The sequence below is a fragment of the Schistocerca piceifrons genome, chromosome 1, assembly GCF_021461385.2.
Source record: "Schistocerca piceifrons isolate TAMUIC-IGC-003096 chromosome 1, iqSchPice1.1, whole genome shotgun sequence".
In the NCBI taxonomy this organism is placed as follows: domain Eukaryota; kingdom Metazoa; phylum Arthropoda; class Insecta; order Orthoptera; family Acrididae; genus Schistocerca; species Schistocerca piceifrons.
This window is the reverse complement of record NC_060138.1, coordinates 797,335,933-797,355,979: the sequence shown is the minus strand read 5'-3', so window position 1 is coordinate 797,355,979 and position 20,047 is coordinate 797,335,933. Positions and strand designations below refer to the sequence as shown.

The 20,047-nt window shown below is 40.8% G+C and overlaps 1 protein-coding gene across 1 annotated transcript in view; it reads right to left on the bottom strand.

Moving 5' to 3' along the window:
* LOC124789538 (glutamate-gated chloride channel-like) overlaps positions 1 to 20,047 on the bottom strand; it is a 131,564-nt gene that overhangs the window by 55,614 nt on the left and 55,903 nt on the right. Inside the window, exon 4 of the mRNA XM_047256937.1 lies at positions 19,234 to 19,301. Coding sequence (XP_047112893.1) covers positions 19,234 to 19,301 — 68 coding nt within the window. The remainder of the gene's footprint in view (positions 1 to 19,233; positions 19,302 to 20,047) is intronic.

Below are 20,047 nucleotides of genomic sequence, written 5' to 3'. Positions count from 1 at the left end.
GACTGACATAAAGTATAAAGGCTGAACATTAATGCAGAGACTGTATAGAGGTGGCAGTGATGATGTGTAGAGATGATCAAGAAAAAGCTGCTACTAGGCAGGGTCGACGGCAGGGCTGCTCACTCTCTCCTGTCTTGTTCAACCGATACATTCAGAGGGCAATAGTGAAGTTATGAAGAAACTAGGAAACATAAGAGGAATTAAATTCATAGAAGCAAAATATATTTGCTGAGATTCGCTGATGACATCGCAGTGTCAAGTGAAGATGCAGAAAAGTTAGAAACGATGGTGGTTCAAATGGAAACCACCCCCATCTCTTCCTATAATATGAAAATTAGTAAAGGTAAAATAAAAATCTTAATGGTGAGAAGACTAAACACCGTTGTCCAATGCTCAGTTAACAATTAGCCACTGCAGACGTCGAATCCTTTGTCTATGCAGGGAGTAAAATTACATCAGACGGAAGGTCAAGGAAGGATATTGTAAGTCGAACCCACCAGGCCAAAGCTGCTTTTGACATGAGAGAGGAAACCTTTTCGCATCCAGCAGCACAGACAAGCATCTCAGGAAAAACCTCTTAAAGACGTTTGCTTGGAGTGTGCTGCTGCACAGAATTGACACATGGATCGGCTATCTGCTGAGACATGAGCATATGATTAAAAGTATCGTTGAAGAGACACGAAAAGGGAAAAATACAAGAGGCAGACCGAGACTATAATACATCATCTAGATCATGGAAGATACCAGCTGCACCTCCTCTAGCGCTCTCAAGAGGAAGACCGGAGAAATAAATGAATGGCGAACTGCTGCTAACCAACCATATGGTTGAAGATCTACGAAGATAAAATTCATGTAGAGCACTATTCAGGATCTAACCCGCAGCTTCTAAGGATTCAATACTATTTATGATCCAGTAGCAGACATCCATCTGGTTTTAAAATATTATTTAAGATCCAGTAATTCTTAACACCTAATGTCTAATGCTAACAGCCAATGTCTAATGGCTAATACCTAACAGCTAATGGATAATGTTTGATAGCTAACACCTATAGCCTAACCCCTTACGCCTAACACCGAGTACCTAGTGCTGCAAACGTCTATTTATCATAAACATCGTTCACATACTTCAATTCAATGCCAATGTATAGTAATAATACTTCATACTAGTAACGAGTGCTGAAAGAGTGTATCTGCAGTGGATGTCAGCTGCTGGAAAGGAAAAACGGTGTTAGCACCTCAATACGAGTATATTGTGTTATAATATTATTGCCTGGGGGCGTCTGAATGATGTACACTCCTGGAAATGGAAAAAAGAACACATTGACACCGGTGTGTCACACCCACCATACTTGCTCCGGACACTGCGAGAGGGCTGTACAAGCAATGATCACACGCACGGCACAGCGGACACACCAGGAACCGCGGTGTTGGCCGTCGAATGGCGCTAGCTGCGCAGCATTTGTGCACCGCCGCCGTCAGTGTCAGCCAGTTTGCCGTGGCATACGGAGCTCCATCGCAGTCTTTAACACTGGTAGCATGCCGCGACAGCGTGGACGTGAACCGTATGTGCAGTTGACGGACTTTGAGCGAGGGCGTATAGTGGGCATGCGGGAGGCCGGGTGGACGTACCGCCGAATTGCTCAACACGTGGGGCGTGAGGTCTCCACAGTACATCGATGTTGTCGCCAGTGGTCGGCGGAAGGTGCACGTGCCTGTCGACCTGGGACCGGACCGCAGCGACGCACGGATGCACGCCAAGACCGTAGGATCCTACGCAGTGCCGTAGGGGACCGCACCGCCACTTCTCAGCAAATTAGGGACACTGTTGCTCCTGGGGTATCGGTGAGGACCATTCGCAACCGTCTCCATGAAGCTGGGCTACGGTCCCTCACACCGTTAGGCCGTCTTCCGCTCACCCCCCAACATCGTGCAGCCCGCCTCCAGTGGTGTCGCGACAGGCGTGAATGGAGGGACGAATGGAGACGTGTCGTCTTCAGCGATGAGAGTCGCTTCTGCCTTGGTGCCAATGATGGTCGTATGCGTGTTTGGCACCGTGCAGGTGAGCGCCACAATCAGGACTGCCTACGACCGAGGCACACAGGGCCAACACCCGGCATCATGGTGTGGGGAGCAATCTCCTACACTGGCCGTACACCACTGGTGATCGTCGAGGGGACACTGAATAGTGCACGGTACATCCAAACCGTCATCGAACCCATCGTTCTACCATTCCTAGACCGGCAAGGGAACTTGCTGTTCCAACAGGACAATGCACGTCCGCATGTATCCCGTGCCACCCAACGTGCTCTAGAAGGTGTAAGTCAACTACCCTGGCCAGCAAGATCTCCGGATCTGTCCCCCATTGAGCATGTTTGGGACTGGATGAAGCGTCGTCTCACGCGGTCTGCACGTCCAGCACGAACGCTGGTCCAACTGAGGCGCCAGGTGGAAATGGCATGGCAAGCCGTTCCACAGGACTACATCCAGCATCTCTACGATCGTCTCCATGGGAGAATAGCAGCCTGCATTGCTGCGAAAGGTGGATATACACTGTACTAGTGCCGACATTGTGCATGCTCTGTTGCCTGTGTCTATGTGCCTGTGGTTCTGTCAGTGTGATCATGTGATGTATCTGACCCCAGGAATGTGTCAATAAAGTTTCCCCTTCCTGGGACAATGAATTCACGGTGTTCTTATTTCAATTTCCAGGAGTGTATTAGCCGTTAGGCGATAGATGTAAGTGGGTCTTAAAAAATATTTTATCGCCAGATGGATCTCAGATACTGCAGAGGAGGGAAACCCTATTACCCCTGCAGTCTCTTATAATGTTGTTTCTTCAGGTGTTATGTATTAGCCATTAGGCATTAGGTGTTGCTGAATCTTAAATAGTATTCTGTTACTAGGTGGATGTCAGTTAGTGGAGATACAATTGTATTACCTTCGCAATTTATATAAATAAAAATATAAATTTTCGTTTGTTCAATAATAGTAAATCCCCGAAAGTTGCTCACAGATTGCTCTGAATTTTTGTCATAGAGTTGCACTGGAATCCACGCGTATTTTAATATACCTACTGAAGCATCACTTATAATACATACATATGTTTGTAATAACGATGGGAGAAATCAATAAAAATGTTAATGTTCGTTTATATCGTAAATCTCCAAAATTTCTTCATCGATTGCTTCTAAATTATGACTCAACATTGCATTTGAGTAAGTGTGTGCCATTATATACCTAGCTTTATACACCTTTAATTAAATATGTAATACATTAAGAGGAAAAGTTAATACCAAAAGTACTTGACAGCTATATTTCAACTAAAGTTCAGTCTTGATCACAACACTTATGTCTCAATAACATAGGTGACCGGTTTCGGTTGTATTTATATAACCATCATCAGACCCATGGCTTCCTTGGAGAATGGTAGGCGGAGCTCTCCTCAGCTGCTACAAAGTCAACTGATCAGTTGACTTCGTAGGAGCTGAGGAGAGCTCCGCCTACCATCCTCCAAGGAAGCCATGGGTCTGAAGATGGTTATATAAATATAACCGAAACAGCTCACCTATGTTATTGAGACATAAGTGTTGTGATCAAGACTGAACTTTAGTTTAAATATAATAATCTATTGAGCACTGTATTCCAAAAATGTTTACCAAAATTGTACTTGACTGTTACATGTTAAATTTTTATACTATGTCCTAGTGAACGTTCTGACGGACATAGGCTCTGTGTTTTAATGTATATAAAAATAAATATAACAATGAAACGTTGGTAGCAAACAGGAAAGTTTTATTTACGTTTTGTCATCTTATGATTAAAATACTGCTACAGAATCTGATTATCCAATAACAATAAACAAGGCTCAAGATCAGAGAGAGAGAGTGGGAAGAGGAAATGAAGAGAGGAGTGAGAATAAATGAGGGTAGAAAGCGAAAAGGAGGACATGGACAGAGACAGGGGGCAGGAGGAGATGGAGAACGAGAGGGAGGAAAAGATGGGCATAGAAACGTGGAGGAAGTGGTGAACAGAGAGAGGAGTAGAGAGAAGGTCAGGAGGTGATGAAGAGAAGAGGGAAGAGAAGATGGACAGAGAGAGGAGGAATTAGGATGGAATGGACAAAGAGCAGGGGGGGGGGGGGGGGAAGATAAGGAGATTAGAGCATACTTCCAATCTCGGTACATTTTAGAAACATGTGACTTCTCTTTTCTTTCTGTTTCATTTAACCAGATTGAGCCACAGCAATGTGTGACCATTAACAGCTTGTATATTATTATGGTATTGACTGGACGTGTTAGGCATTAGGCATTATTCATTTTCTGTTAGCTGTTAGCTGTTATCTGTTAGCTGTTTGCTGTTAGCTGTTTGCTGTTGGCTGTTTGCCGTTAGGTGTTGGCTGTTTGCCGTTAGGTGCTAGTCATTTGGCGTTAGATGTTAGGCTTTAGCCATTAAGCTGTCGCTGTTAGCCGTTAGTTTTACCCATTGCCTATCATTGCTGTGTGATACTGACTTACAGTTTCCTGTAAATAGAGGACCATCTGACAGCCAGTAGAAAAATAATGCTTCTGTACACAAGAATTTAAATCCCTGCAAACTATTAAGAAGTTTAGAAGTAATTAGATATATGCTTAGATTTTCCGTGTATAGATGAGGAAACATTTAATATGATAGTACATTGCACTTGCAGAGTGTGCTAAATCTTACATGTAACACAATTTTATTTTGCTCGGATTTTAGTATATATCTGCCTGTTACAATAAGTGTGCAAGCTGTGAGTATATTAATAAGTTATAGAGACAATTCAGAAGCAGAAATATTTACTTTGAAGGTCCATAGAGGTTGCAAGTGTTGTACACCTTACGAACGTTTTCCGAATACGACTGCTGCTTAACCTAAAAGTTCTTATCAGTGTGCTTGCAAAGTGTGCGAAATTTTACGTATAATACAATAAATCATAAACATTTTACTTATTGTCAAGACATTGACTCTGTCATCGTCTTTGGAGATATCGCCTCTCTGTTATTGTCTGTGGTCGTCTTGTGATTTTAAAGAGTAGATGTTTCGTGAACAGTCATGTTTTGAGCCAAATAACACGTTGTTGGGAAAATGAGGCTCATTGAAGGGGGTATATGAATATGTAGGGATGCAGTAATACTAAATTTCACTGTCGCAATTTCCTTATCTTGCTTCTTTTTTTTTCCTCTCCGGCGTAGTAAAGCTTGTTTTTCTCCACTGTCCGTTTATAACATTATTTGTTTATGGTTCACTTAAATTTTTATAATTTATTACTTTAAAATTTTCGCATATTGGTGCCATATTTTCTGTGTGTGTAAAGTAAAGTGTAATATATTGGAGGTTGAAGTTCTTTACATTGTACGTGAGTAATGTATGTAAAATAATACATAAATTGTTTATTACGTTAAATAATTTTCTGATGACATTTTGTATTTAAAATATTTCTGTGTATAAACTGTTCATGTTGATGCAAATTTTACAATTTTAAGAAATGGTCCCCCCCCCCATGAACCATGGACCTTGCCGTTGGTGGGGAGGCTTGCCTGCCTCAGCGATACAGATAGCCGTACCGTAGGTACAACCACAACGGAGGGGTATCTGTTGAGAGGCCAGACAAACGTGTGGTTCCTGAAGAGGGGCAGCAGCCTTTTCAGTAGTTGCAACGGCAACAGTCTGGATGATTGACTGATCTGGCCTTGTAACAATAATCAAAACGGGCTTGCTGTGCTGGTACTGCGAACGGCTGAAAGCAAGGGGAAACTACGGCCGTAATTTTTCCCGAGGGCATGCAGCTTTACTGTACGATTAAATGATGATGTCGTCCTCTTGGGTAAAATATTACGGAGGTAAAATAGTCCCCCATTCGGATCTCCGGGCGGGGACTACTCAAGAGGATGTCGTTATCAGGAGAAAGAAAACTGGCGTTCTACGGATCGGAGCGTGGAATGTCAGATCCCTTAATCGGGCAGGTAGGTTAGAAAATTTAAAAAGGGAAATGGATAGGTTAAAGTTAGATATAGTGGGAATTAGTGAAGTTCGGTGGCAGGAGAAACAAGACATCTGGTCAGGTGACTACAGGGTTATAAACACAAAATCAAATAGGGGTAATGCAGGAGTAGGTTTAATAATGAATAGGAAAATAGGAATGCGGGTAAGCTACTACAAACAGCATAGTGAACGGATTATTGTGGCCAAGATAGATACGAAGCCCGCACCTACTACAGTAGTACAAGTTTATATGCCAACTAGCTCTGCAGATGACGAAGAATTGAAGAAATGTATGATGAAATAAAAGAAATTATTCAGATAGTGAAGGGAGACGAAAATTTAATAGTCATGGGTGACTGGAATTCGAGTGTAGGAAAAGGGAGAGAAGGAACCGTAGTAGCTGAATGTGGATTGGGACTAAGAAATGAAAGAGGAAGCCGCCTCGTAGAATTTTGCACAGAGCACAACTTAAACATAGCTAACACTTGGTTTAAGAATCATGAAGGAAGGTTGTATACATGGAAGAACCCTGGAGATACTATAAGATATCAGATAGATTATATAATGGTAAGACAGAGATTTAGGAAACAGGTTTTAAATTGTAAGACATTTCCAGGGGCGGATGTGGACTCTGACCACAATCTATTGGTTATGACCTGTAGATTAAAACTGAAGAAACTGCAAAAAGGTGGGAATTTAAGGAGATGGGACCTGGATAAACTGAAAAAACCAGAGGTTGTACAGAGTTTCAGGGAGAGCATAAGGGAACAATTGACAGGAATGGGGGAAAGAAGTACAGTAGAAGAAGAATGGGTAGCTTTGAGGGATGAAGTAGTGAAGGCAGCAGAGGATCAAGTAGGTAAAAAGACGAGGGCTAGTAGAAGTCCTTGGGTAACAGAAGAAATATTGAATTTAATTGATGAAAGGAGAAAATATAAAAATGCAGTAAATGAAGCAGGCAAAAAGGAATACAAACGTCTCAAAAATGAGATCGACAGGAAGTGCAAAATGGCTAAGCAGGGATGGCTAGAGCACAAATGTAAGGATGTAGAGGCGTATCTCACTAGGGGTAATATAGATACTGCCTACAGAAATATTAAAGAGACCTTTGGAGATAAGAGAACCACTTGTATGAACATCAAGAGATCAGGTGGAAACCCGGAGTAGACAACATTCCATTGGAACTACTGACGGCCTTGGGAGAGCCAGTCCTGACTAAACTCTACCATCTGGTGAGCAAGATGTATGAGACAGGCGAAATACCCTCAGACTTCAAGAAAAATATAATAATTCCAATCCCAAAGAAAGCAGGCGTTCACAGATGTGAAAATTACCGAACAATCAGTTTTATAAGCCACAACTGCAAAATACTAACACGAACTCTTTACAGACGAATGGAAAAACTAATAGAAGCCGACCTCGGGGAAGATCAGTTTGGATTCCGTAGAAATACTGGAACACGTGAGGCAATACTGACCTTACGACTTACCTTAGAAGAAAAATTAAGGAAAGGCAAACGTACGTTTCTAGTATTTGTAGACTTAGAGAAAGCTTTTGACAATGTTGACTGGAATAATCTCCTTCAAATTCTAAAGGTAGCAGGGGTAAAATACAGGGAGCGAAAGGCTATTTACAATTTGTACAGAAACCAGATGGCAGTTATAAGAGTCGAGGGACATGAAAGGGAAGCAGTGGTTGGGAAGGGAGTAAGACAGGGTTGTAGCCTCTCCCCGATGTTATTCAATCTGTATATTGAGCAGGCAGTAAAGGAAACAAAAGGAAAATTCGGAGTAGGTATTAAAATCCATGGAGAAGAAATAAAAACTTTGAGGTTCGCCGATGACATTGTAATTCTGTCAGAGACAGCAAAGGACTTGGAAGAGCAGTTGAACGGAATGGACAGTGTCTTGAAAGGAGGATATAAGATTAACATCAACAAAAGCAAAACGAGGATAATGGAATGTAGTCGAATTAAGTCGGGTGATGTTGAGGGAATTAGATTAGGAAATGAGACACTTAAAGTAGTAAAGGAGTTTTGCTATTTGGGGAGCAAAATAACTGATGGTGGTCGAAGTAGAGAGGATATAAAATGTAGACTGGCAATGGCAAGGAAAGCGTTTCTGAAGAAGAGGAATTTGTTAATATCGAGTATAGATTTAAGTGTCAGGAAAGTATTTGTATGGAGTGTAGCCATGTATGGAAGTGAAACATGGACGATAAATAGTTTGGACAAGAAGAGAATAGAAGCTTTCGAAATATGGTGCTACAGAAGAATGCTGAAGATTAGATGGGTAGATCACATAACTAATGAGGAAGTATTGAACAGGATTGGGGAGAAGAGAAGTTTGTGACACAACTTGACCAGAAGAAGGGATCGGTTGGTAGGACACGTTCTGAGGCATCAAGGGATTACCAGCTTGGTATTGGAGGGCAGCGTAGAGGGTAAAAATCGTAGAGGGAGACCAAGAAATGAATACACTAAGCAGATTCAGAAGCATGTAGGTTGCAGTAGGTACTGGGAGATTAAGCAGCTTGCGCAGGATAGAGTAGCATGGAGAGCTGCATCAAACCAGTCTCAGGACTGAAGACCACAACGACAACAACAACAAGAACTGGTCACGCTTAAGAACAATGTAAGAAATAGGTGTCACGTAAAAGGCGAAGTGCTTTTATTTGAAACAGAAGTGGCTCTGGGGAGTGGAGAATGTGGCAAGAGCAAGCAGAAAATTATCTAAATAAATAGAAATATAGAATGAAGTACTCTTGTTTCAGATTGTAAGCCTGAGCTGTGATAATAAATGAACAGTCGTAATGTAAAGACAAGGCTGAAAAGGGAAGTATTTCGTACTGTAGAAGTTATCAATCTGACTGCGCAAGAATTTTGAACAGTATGAAGTGCCTAAATAATTAACTTGGACATGAAAACTAGAGTAATTGGTTTAGAAAAATTTGATCACGAAAGCTATCTCTGATAAGTTGGCCCTGATTATAAATAAAAAAATTATAATACTTTCTCGTTATCTCTTTTCTGCACAAATCTAGTTAACACATTGCAATACTGCTCTGTCTTGAGCGCTGCTATGCTAAAGCTGCAAATTACTGTATCTACACAGAGACACTCGATAGGTGCAATGAGTTCTTTGTTAATTACAATCGAACTGTTTATCGAACATACTTGGTTGGATGATCCATTAAAAAGAATTGTAGGAGAAAGGTTGGTAAGAAAATGAAATATGCGCATAAATGAAATATTTTTGTATATTGAGAAAAAAGTGCTCAAAGCAGATTTTATATTTAATGAACTTCTCAACATCCAAACAATACACTTTCCTATCTCTCAAATCTAACAACTTTCAGTACATTAACCAAGTTAGTTAATGGCGCAGAAATAGTGAAAAAGAAACATTATTGTATTTACTTGACATTCCATTACATTTCATCCTTCACAAATCAGTTTCATAATCATATTGATTGAACAAAACTATAAACTGAGACATCAAATTTGAATCATAATATTGCCATAGCTTCCTCACAAACACTTCTTAACATTAGCAGCCTAACTCTAGCACAGCTGAACTTCGACTCTCCCTCTATCAAAGCCAAACATTGTCTGTCTCATTGCGCCCTCGCGCAGCTCGAAGTTGTTCACTTAACTTCTGTGATACACCGTACAACATCGCTGCTCGTGCACAGTCAATGCAGATATCAAAAATTCAGATAAAAAATATATATGACATCTATCAAAGTGCGGGAAGCAAATCACACAATCTGTATGCCGCAGAGACTGAGGCAACACCCTAGTGGAGCAGGAGAAGCTTTGCCTGCAAATTTGCACAAAATTGCCTCAGATGAAGACTGCAAACGGCTTACGGCGTAGCTGCGAGTCGTTGGGTTACTGTATGTAAAATTTAACGACACCAAAAAGAGAAATCGAGCCCATACAGTACGATTCTTGCAGGCTGTACACTGGGTAGTGTAGCCGTCATAATTGTTCGCCACACCCAAGCCTACAGTCAACAGATAAGGTTTTTTGTATTTTTACTTTTGTACAGCGTGAACCATTAATTTAAACTGTGTTTTAATTTTCATTCTTAAACTTTAAAGAAACTGATTCACCCTGTCATTTCATCCTAATCATACACCGATATAGGGCTCCTTCCTGGTGTTTGATTAATCCGAGTATCCCATTTTACAGACTTATGAAGTGCCAAGTTAATATGAAGAGGCACCATTAAACTGTTTTTGTGTAAATATTAAAACAAATTCTTAAACATTGCAAAGTGTTACAGTAAAAGTTCGCTTGAGTAAAACATTGAAGCAAAGTTACTAGAATCTTCTAAGTGACTATACGTAATTAGTTCAAAGATTAATAGTTTCTGAAAGTAAATTCCAGTAAGAAAGAGGTTTTCTTGAAGTGAAATTTTCAGTATAAAAAATGTGTGCTTTAGTATCTGAGTATTTTAGTGTTTCAGTTTGATGATTATGGAAAGTCCTTTTCTAAAGGTCCCCCCTGGCCAATTTTTTTGGCTCCCTTGAAGTTATCTACTGGGCTTTTCCCCTTTTAAAAACTTAACGTATAAGGGTATAGTCCAACATTGTTTAAGTGGAGTAATATTTATTTGGAGAACAAAATTAAACAGTAGCAAGAAAGTAGACAAAATTCATACTTCTGCTTTTCCAGTACTTCACTGTTTCATTGCCTGGATAGGCTAGCCGCCATTAGTACATGTCTTAAACCACTAAATGAACTTGGAACTGGGCTGTCCTAGCTTCAGTATAATATTATTCATATTGCGTTTCTATCTTATCGCTGGGTAAGATCTTAGGAAAAAAAGTGAATAGTCTGATTTACTTATCCATTAGACACATCACACAATCAAATTCTGTAAAAAGGGTAACTCTAATCTTTTCCTATAAACAGGGCTATCCTCCCGTAGTGTACTGTGTTCGGAAACTGAACTAAATTTTAGTGAAAGGGTTGTACGTGGCAACATAGAGACAAGGTTTCTGTTATTTAGGTAAAAGCATACTAAATTACAATAGTAGTGGGAGGGTTATAAGTTACAGTTCGAGGTGCAAAATCGGGCCGCCCTCGCCCTGTTTCCCAGCAACACACATCCGCTTTTCATCGTATAGATCGGCCGTTCGTTATTTCTATCGTTTAAAATAATTATCAAGGCACACATGCAACCCTGCGCAATTGACTTAGAGATTAGTGCAGGTACTGAACTTTCCAGTTGCCGTTGCGGCAAACGTGTACCGAGAGTTCCTCCATTCGGGGAAAAGCACCATCGCGAGAGGGGAAATTACTAAACTTTGTAAGTGAAATCAGCGGTGCCTCATTCACTACGCCTTAGAATACACTAGTACAAAACCAGAAAAACTATTAAACGTAAAAACTATAAAAAAATAAAATGCACCACTATGTCACTTCCTAAGGTGCATTTCAATTATTAATCTATTCCACGTTTATACGGTGTGCAGTTTGTTGATACATTTTGCCCGCACTTCGTGGCACGGTCCTGCTGGCTGCGAGGTGTTCGCTGGCCAGATACTCGGAAGTGGCGTGGCAGTCCGAGCGGTACAGTGTGCATTTCTCCCTCATCAGCATGGGAAACACCCGCTTGCCCCAAAACCTGTCTCAAATAAATTGTCATAGATGTTAAAATACACTTGAGTTGCAAATTTGTTCAGCTCATTCATGTGCTTGTTCGGATCCTTTCTTTCGCAAGAGAAATTTCGAGTTCGCCTAAATATATAGCAATCTCCTTTTTCCATTTTGGCATTAAATTTTAAATTGTTATTTAATTATATGGACATTGTCAGTCCAAAAAGTTTAGATACTAATTAACAGAAAATAGAGAAACATTAAGATACTGGCTGTAATGCTTCAGATTTTCTGTAGATTGTCTCCCATGACCCGAGTACAGCGCACCGAACGTCCATACAACCATGTGGAACCGCCAGAAATGTCCTTCTTTGAGGTATTGTTAAACTCGCATGTTACATTGTTTTAAATGTCGATTATGTCGTCAAAGCTTTGAATCTTCGTGTGAATTTCTGTACTTTGTCGCTTTGTGATAGCTTTGTATTGACAACCCCATGTCTCATAAGCATTAATGATTTTCCTTTTTTCCAGAAAATAGTTGTCCGCATTTTACATTTCAATCAAGTTGCAGCAGGCATCCAAGTCGTTATTTTGTTCGGGAGTCAAGGTGTACAGGACAAACTTTGCAAACGTTTTTCTCGTTTTGGAAACGTTCTACAGAAACTCTTGAACACCTCATATAGTAATTTGCTAAAGGAGGTGTTCCACCTTGCGCAAAACACTATTGTTTTATTTTCTTCTTGTATCCAGACATATTTCACTGAAGTTTCAGCGTCATTAGTGGGTTTTTATTTTATTTTATTTCTATTAAACAGGAAAAAATGCTCTTTACTACTTTTACAAATATAAATTCAAGTTTTTAAGGAAGTACTTAAAAGCTCGAAAATCACATAAGGTTTTGTATATATACTTTGCTATCACATGCTTAGGATTTTCTGATTTTGTGTCCTTCATATTACAGTTGTTTTTCGTTCACAGTGTCATCTGCAGCCATATTGATGTTAACGTAGAAAAGTTATTTACCTCTAAATTTCACGATTGGAAATGTTGTGGTTAGTCCTAACATTAATTAATTCTGTTTGAAAGGTTGTGTGCTTGTGTAGGTGTATATGTATGTATGTTTTTGTCTGTGTTTGCAATATGTTTCACTTATTTTTTCCTGCTTTCTCAATTATCTTCAAAGTGGAACATTGCACTATTAACTTTCATTGCCACCTTTCATAAACTACGGAAACAAGATGGTGAACAGCTGAATGTGTTCTGGATGGGAATTTTGAATCTTTATGAGGTGTATCTGCCACTGTTGTGTTTTATTGATTGGCGACTCCATAGAGTGCTGTGTGCACAACGACCAAATACGTGAAATTAGAAGGAAGGTCAGCGGTGGCCGTAATTTTGATGGCTTATTGACAGAAAAATCGATTTTCAATCACATAATGATCATCTTCAGTGCTATAGTGTATATTGTGATCGCTTCATAGCTTTGGTTACTGATAATAACTTGACACAAGTGCCTATGAGTTTTAATTTGTACACTACAGCACTGAAGATGATCATTATGTATGTGATTGAAAATCGATTTTGCTGTCAATAAGCCATCAAAATTAAATTACGGCCAACGCTGACCTTCCTTCTAATTTCACTGATGTGTTTGTGTGTGTGTGTGTGTGTGTGTGTGTGTGTGTGTGTGTGTGTGAGAGAGAGAGAGAGAGAGAGAGAGAGAGAGAGAGAGAGAGAGAGAGAGTAGATGGAGGGCTTTTTGGGTTATTATCTAATAACTTTTTTAAAATTTTTATTGCTGTGTAGGCGCCTTTGTAGGTAGGTAAAGGGATGCTGTTTTCGTTTAATTATTTATTATTGTGTGTATGTGCGTGTTTATGGGTTGGTGTTGTCTGATAGTTCTTCACGGGAGGGAACGGAGTTCTGTTGCAGAGAGTGGCGTATTCATTTATACTATTTCTCCTTCGACTATGGCTTTTTGTATTTGGTAGTTTCCTTAAAACGTTAGTATTGTCCTGGGATATTGTTGCATTTGAGAATTTTCGAGCCGGTATTGATGTCTGTTGGGATGCGTTACATGATCATAAGATGTTCAGTCAACATGAATACAGCCCAACAGTTATCACCACCGGCTTGAAAATTCTCAACTGCTGCAACAGCCCACCACAAAAATTGATATATGAAGAAAACTGCCAAATACAGGCCATACCCGAAGGAAAACAAGTAATAAATGAATGTACACAGCTCTCTGCAACGAAAATATGTCTCTGTTCTGAAAGAGCTAGGAGATAAACACACTTACACACAATAGATAATGGAATATAGCTGATCAAAATTCACAAACCTTCACCTACTTACACACACGCACACACACACACACACACACACACACACACACAGACACACAAACACACACAATGTCAGAGACATACCTCACATAAATTTAAAACTCCCACCGACAACACATTCAACTATTAAAAAAATGGCTCTGAGCACAATGGGAACTTAACATCTGAAGTCATCAGTCCCCAAGAATTTAGGAATACTTAAACCTAACCAACCTAAGGACATCACACACATCCATGCCCCAGACAGGATTCGAACCTGCAACAGTAGCGGTCGCGCGGTTCCAGACTGAAGCACCTAGAACCGCTCGGCCACTGCGGCCGGCCTTCAACAATTCAACTGTCCGTCATCTTGTTTCCGTAGTTTCTAATCAGTGATAGTGAAAGTTACATAGCGCAGTTTTTCACAGTAAAAATAATTGGAAACCAGCTATAGTAAGGGGAACATATTACAAATACAGACACAAACACACACACAATCTTCTACGTAGAATTAATTAATACTGGGCTCAACCAAAACATTTCCATTTGTAAAATTTGAAGGTAAATAACTTTTTTTACAATAAATTCTATGTCATTATAAGTGACAGACTGCGAAAGGAAACCAGCTGTAATGCAAAGCACAAAAAAATCAGGAAAACCCAACATGTGTTAACAAAAGTTGTATACACAAAACTTTTTCTGTTTCTCAGATTTCTGAACCCTTTCTGAAACCCCCTCCCCCCCCTCTCTCTCTCTCTCTCTCTCTCTCTCTCTCTCTCTATATATATATATATATATATATATATATATATATATATATATATATATATATATATATATAATGTGTGTGTGTGTGTGTTTGTACATATGGTAAAGGGCATTTTTCCTTTTCAATAGAAAGAAAATGTAAGCCCACTGATGACTTTGAAACATGTCTGGGCAATAGAAGGAAAGGAAACAATGGCGTTTTGCTAAAGGTGAACACCTCCAGAAACAAATTAATTTGTAAGCAAACTCGGAAAGAAGAGCTTCAACCTGAAGATGACTAAGGAATGTTGCTCCACTGTAATTTGAAGTACAACAACGTTGACATAATGTCGCCCATCCACTACTAAATACTGCGTGTTCACAACTGACTGGTCGAATGTACATCTGTGGTTTACAGATGTTACTTCAAACTGGCACCATAATTAACGCACTGGCGATGCATATACGCCAGGAGATAAACTGACGGAAATTTTTAGACGGATGGCGTATGTCTTTTCTCTTGGAATATGTAAGTCAAATGTCTCTTTACTACTGATATACGAGTGTTCCTTAATTCTCATGTCAGTAAGGCCAATATAACTTTTTTCACTACCTCAACTTAATATTCTACAGACCCACATATTTTCCAAACTTATAATTCTGTGCAAAAACAGACATAATTTCTGATAGGATTGCAAAATTTTTATTCATATGACCGGTTTCTGATCATCTAGAACCATCTTCAGATCTGATATTTCGGTTACAGGAGTAACCCGTCCAAATACAGCAACTTCCACATCCTGCGTCACATGTTCTAGATGAACCGAAAACATATGCATAAACATTTTGCAAACAAGATGGATTATAAATAACATTGCTATAATTCTTAATTGTGACACATTTGAGTTTACGTTATCAGGTGTTCTTAATCCCGTAATTCTGGAATTTGTGCTGGGTCCTATTTACGTACTCCACAGGCGAGGTATTTGACCTTATCAAATGAAGTTTGCAAATATGACTTTTCATAGTTTTATTTATTTATTTCCTTGAAAGCTTATAAATCTGTGGATAACGCGCATGTAATCACATCAGTACAGATTGAATTACTACGTATTTGAAAGTTTGTTACAAATTCTCAAATAAATAATTCTTTCCACCTCAAATTATGTAATGTATTTAGTCTTCCAGTGCAGGCTGCTAAATTTCTTAGCTAAATTCTCCACTAGCAATTTGTTCTCATTATACTGAATAATTCAGTAAGAAACGTGTCTTCTGTAATAAATGATGTCTTCCTTAACTGCATAACAAAAATAATGCCTGCTGTAATTCCTGATAAAAAATTATCCATAAGCCACTAACATACATACTTCATTTCCGTGAGCTATAAAGTGTTAAGTATATCAGGCAGAGAGTCAGAGGTCATGTGGACAGTGAGCGATGAAAAAGTGATAGGATCTACAGGGTGTTACAAAAAGGTACGACCAAACTTTCAGGAAACATTCCTCACACACAAATAAAGAAAAGATGTTATGTGGACACGTGTCCGGAAACGCTTACTTTCCATGTTAGAGCTCATTTTATTACTTCTCTTCAAATCACATTAATCATGGAATGGAAACACACAGCAACAGAACGTACCAGAGTGACTTCAAACACTTTGTTACAGGAAATGTTCAAAATGTACTTCCGTTAGCGAGGATACATGCATCCACCCTCCGTCACATGGAATCCCTGATGCGCTGATGCAGCCCTGGAGAATGGCGTATTGTATCACAGCCGTCCACAATAAGAGCACGAAGAGTCTCTACACTTGGTACCGGGGTTGCGTAGACAAGAGCTTTCAAATGTGCCCATAAATGAAAGTCAAGAGGGTTGAGGTCAGGAGAGCGTGGAGGCCATGAAATTGGTCCGCCTCTACCAATCCATCGGTCACCGAATCCGTTGTTGAGAAGCGTACGAACACTTCGACTGAAATGTGCAGGAGCTCCATCGTGCATGAACCACATGTTGTGTCGTACTTGTAAAGGCACATGTTCTAGCAGCACAGGTAGAGTATCTCGTATGAAATCATGATAACGTGCTCCATAGAGCGTAGGTGGAAGAACATGGGGCCCAACCAACACATTACCAACAATGCCTGCCCAAACGTTCACAGAAGGTCTGTGTTGATGACGTGATTGCACAATTGCGTGCGGATTCTCGTCAGCTCACACATGTTGATTGTGAAAATTTTCAATTTGATCACGTTGTAATGAAGCCTCATCCGTAAAGAGAACATTTGCACTGAAATGAGGATTGACACATTGTTGGATGAACCATTCACAGAAGTGTACCCGCGGAGGCTAATCAGCTGCTGATAGTGCCTGCACACGCTGTACATGGTACGTAAACAACTGGTTCTCCCGTAGCACTCTCCATACAGTGACGTGGTCAATGATACCTTGTACAGCGTCAACTTCTCTGATGCTGACATTAGGGTTATCGTCAACTGCACGAAGAATTGCCTCGTCCATTGCAGGTGTCCTCGTCGTTCTAGGTCTTCCGCAGTCGCGAGTCATAGGCTGGAATGTTCCGTGCTCCCTAAGACGCCGATCAATTGCTTCGAACGTCTTCCTGTCGGGACACCTTCGTTCTGGAAATCTATCTCGATACAAACGTACCGCGCTACGGCTATTGCCACGTGCTAATCCATACAACAAATGAGCATCTGCCAACTCCGCATTCGTAAACATTGCACTGACTGAAAAACCACGTTCGTGATGAACACTAACCTGTTGATGCTACTTACTGATGTGCTTGATGCTAGTACTGTAGAGCAGTGAGTCGCATGTCAACACAAGCACCGAAGTCAACATTACCTTCCTTCAATTGGGCCAACTGGCGGTGAATCGAGGAAGTACAGTACATACTGAGGAAACTAAAATGGGCTCTAACATGGAAAATAAGCGTTTCCGGACACATGTCCACATAATATCTTTTCCTTATTTGTGTGTCAGGAATGTTTCCTGAAAGTTTGGCCGTACCTTTTTGTAACACCCTGTATAAATGTCTCAGAAGAAGGAATTTGCTTTTTGCCTCACACAAATCATTCTAACTTAGCCTTATCGAAGTCTTCATCTTGCTGTCAACTCAGGGTTTAGACGACGAGTCGGATTCCTGCAGTCATTCCAGTGTCTATGTTCCATTCCATGACAGATGGACATGCTTGCACTCCGATATTTTAATCTCTAAGCATTCGACTGTGTATCCCTTGTCTGACTTCAGTCTCCAAGCACAAAAGTGACACCGCATCTGAGAGCTAATAGCCGTAGACAAAAGACGTCAAGTGCGACGATAATAATACCAGGTCGGCCGGTGGTGGGCTCTTACCAGGAGGCACTGGTAAAGATTTTGGGTTGTGTGGTTGTGATCCGCGAAACTTTTCCTTTCCTAGCGTTCCGTGCAGTGCGGCGGTGCTCATCTTCAGAAATGTTCCTCGATCCACTAAGTTTTGCCTATTCGTCAAGACTCAGCGGAATGAGCAGCACCTCTCAAGACGTCCAGCGCAGCTCTAGACGAAATGTTAGGAATGGAAAAGTTTTATGGACCACCACCATACACCCTAGCAGATTTTCTAGCATCTAAGACATCTGCTCATGAAAGTCTGCGTTTTATGGTCTACCTGAAAGGTTTGTGCCAATTGTGAACCAGCACAAGAAGGATGGAGTTGAGCTGGCCCAGATCACCACCTTAGAGCTGCAGGGCATGGGAGATGAAAACTGCCTACTGTCAATAGGCAGTCACGCGTCACAAGACGAAATCGACAGTTTGCCTCAACATTATATCAGCCGCCCACGATTTCACATAACACTGATTCGTCAAGTGAAAAGTACTAAGTGCTTCACCCTCCATCCCACCTTCGCCCCGTCACCATCTTATTTGCCCAATTCTGATTCATGCCTACGCCAAGTCAAATTGGCACTGAGACTACATATATTTTAGTTTTCTACGAATGATAACAGTAAACTGCACACTTCATCCGAACAAGCCTCGACAAGGACAACTGTACCGACCGGTCGCCGTGCCATCGTCGGCCGATAGGCGTTACTGTTTGTTGTTTGTGGAAGGACACACTGTTTCCCGGGCGTTGTCAGTCTTCGTGACTGGAGCCGCTACTTCCCAAGCAAATAGCTGCTTAGTTGGCCTCACAAGGGCTGAGTGCACCCAGCCGGCCAACAGCGCTAGGCAGACCCAGACGGTGGGTGACCCATCCGAGTGCTAGCCTAGCCCGAAAGCTCTTAAATTCGGTTATCTGACGGGAATCGGTGTTACCACCGCGGTAAGGCCTTTGGCGAATGACAACAATAAACATCCAAGCGCAATTCACTACTTCTTTGACGTCCAACGTGGATCGACCTTACTAGAAAAATTCGATATCTGAATAAATTTACTACAAGGCAGAAGCTACAACATGCAGCGTCCCACATGAAGGGGCACTAACTAGCTTACAACATGTAGTGGGCATAACTAGAGGCAGCAGGCGAAGTACGTTAGTTGTGATGGACTTACCATATGCTGATCATCTATTCTGCTGATGGAGCGTACAAAGATGTTGACCCTTACCACAGTGGGACTCTCTGCAAACGAGAAAACAAAGCAAAAAAATAATTATTCAACAAACAGAAAAAGTGTCTGCCTCAGCTTTTATCTTGCAGTTATTAAATAATGCTGCAACCAGCAGAATACACCTTTAGCTATGGCGACATGTGTTTTTACGCAAAGGGAAAACAACACTTCAACAGGAATAGATAACACAAATTAACTGTAAGAAATTGTAGTTTAAGGTGATACGAAAGAGGGCCTAAGAAAGCAAGATATGTTGTTGCTGTTCTGGTCTTCAGTCCTGAGACTGGTTTGATGCAGCCCTCCATGCTACTCTATCCTGTGCAAGCTTCTTCATCTCCCAGTACCTACTGCAGCCTACATCCTTCGGAATCTGCTTAGTGTATTCATCTCTTGGTCGCCCTCTTCGATTTTTACCCTCCACGCTGCCCTCCAATACTAAATTGGTGATCCCTCGATGTCTCAGAACATGTCCTACCAACCGATCACTTCTTCTAGTCAAGTTGTGCCACAAACTCCTCTTCTCCCGAATTCTATTCAATGCCTCCTCATTAATTATGTGATCTACCCATCTAATCTTCAGCATTCATCTGTAGCACCACACTTCGAAAGCTTCTATTCTCTTCTTGTCTAAACTATTTATCCTCCACGTTTCACTTCCATACATGGCTACACTCCACACAAATACTTTCAGAAATGACTTCCTGACATTTAAATCTATACTCGATGTTAACAAATTTTTCTTCTTCAGAAACGCTTT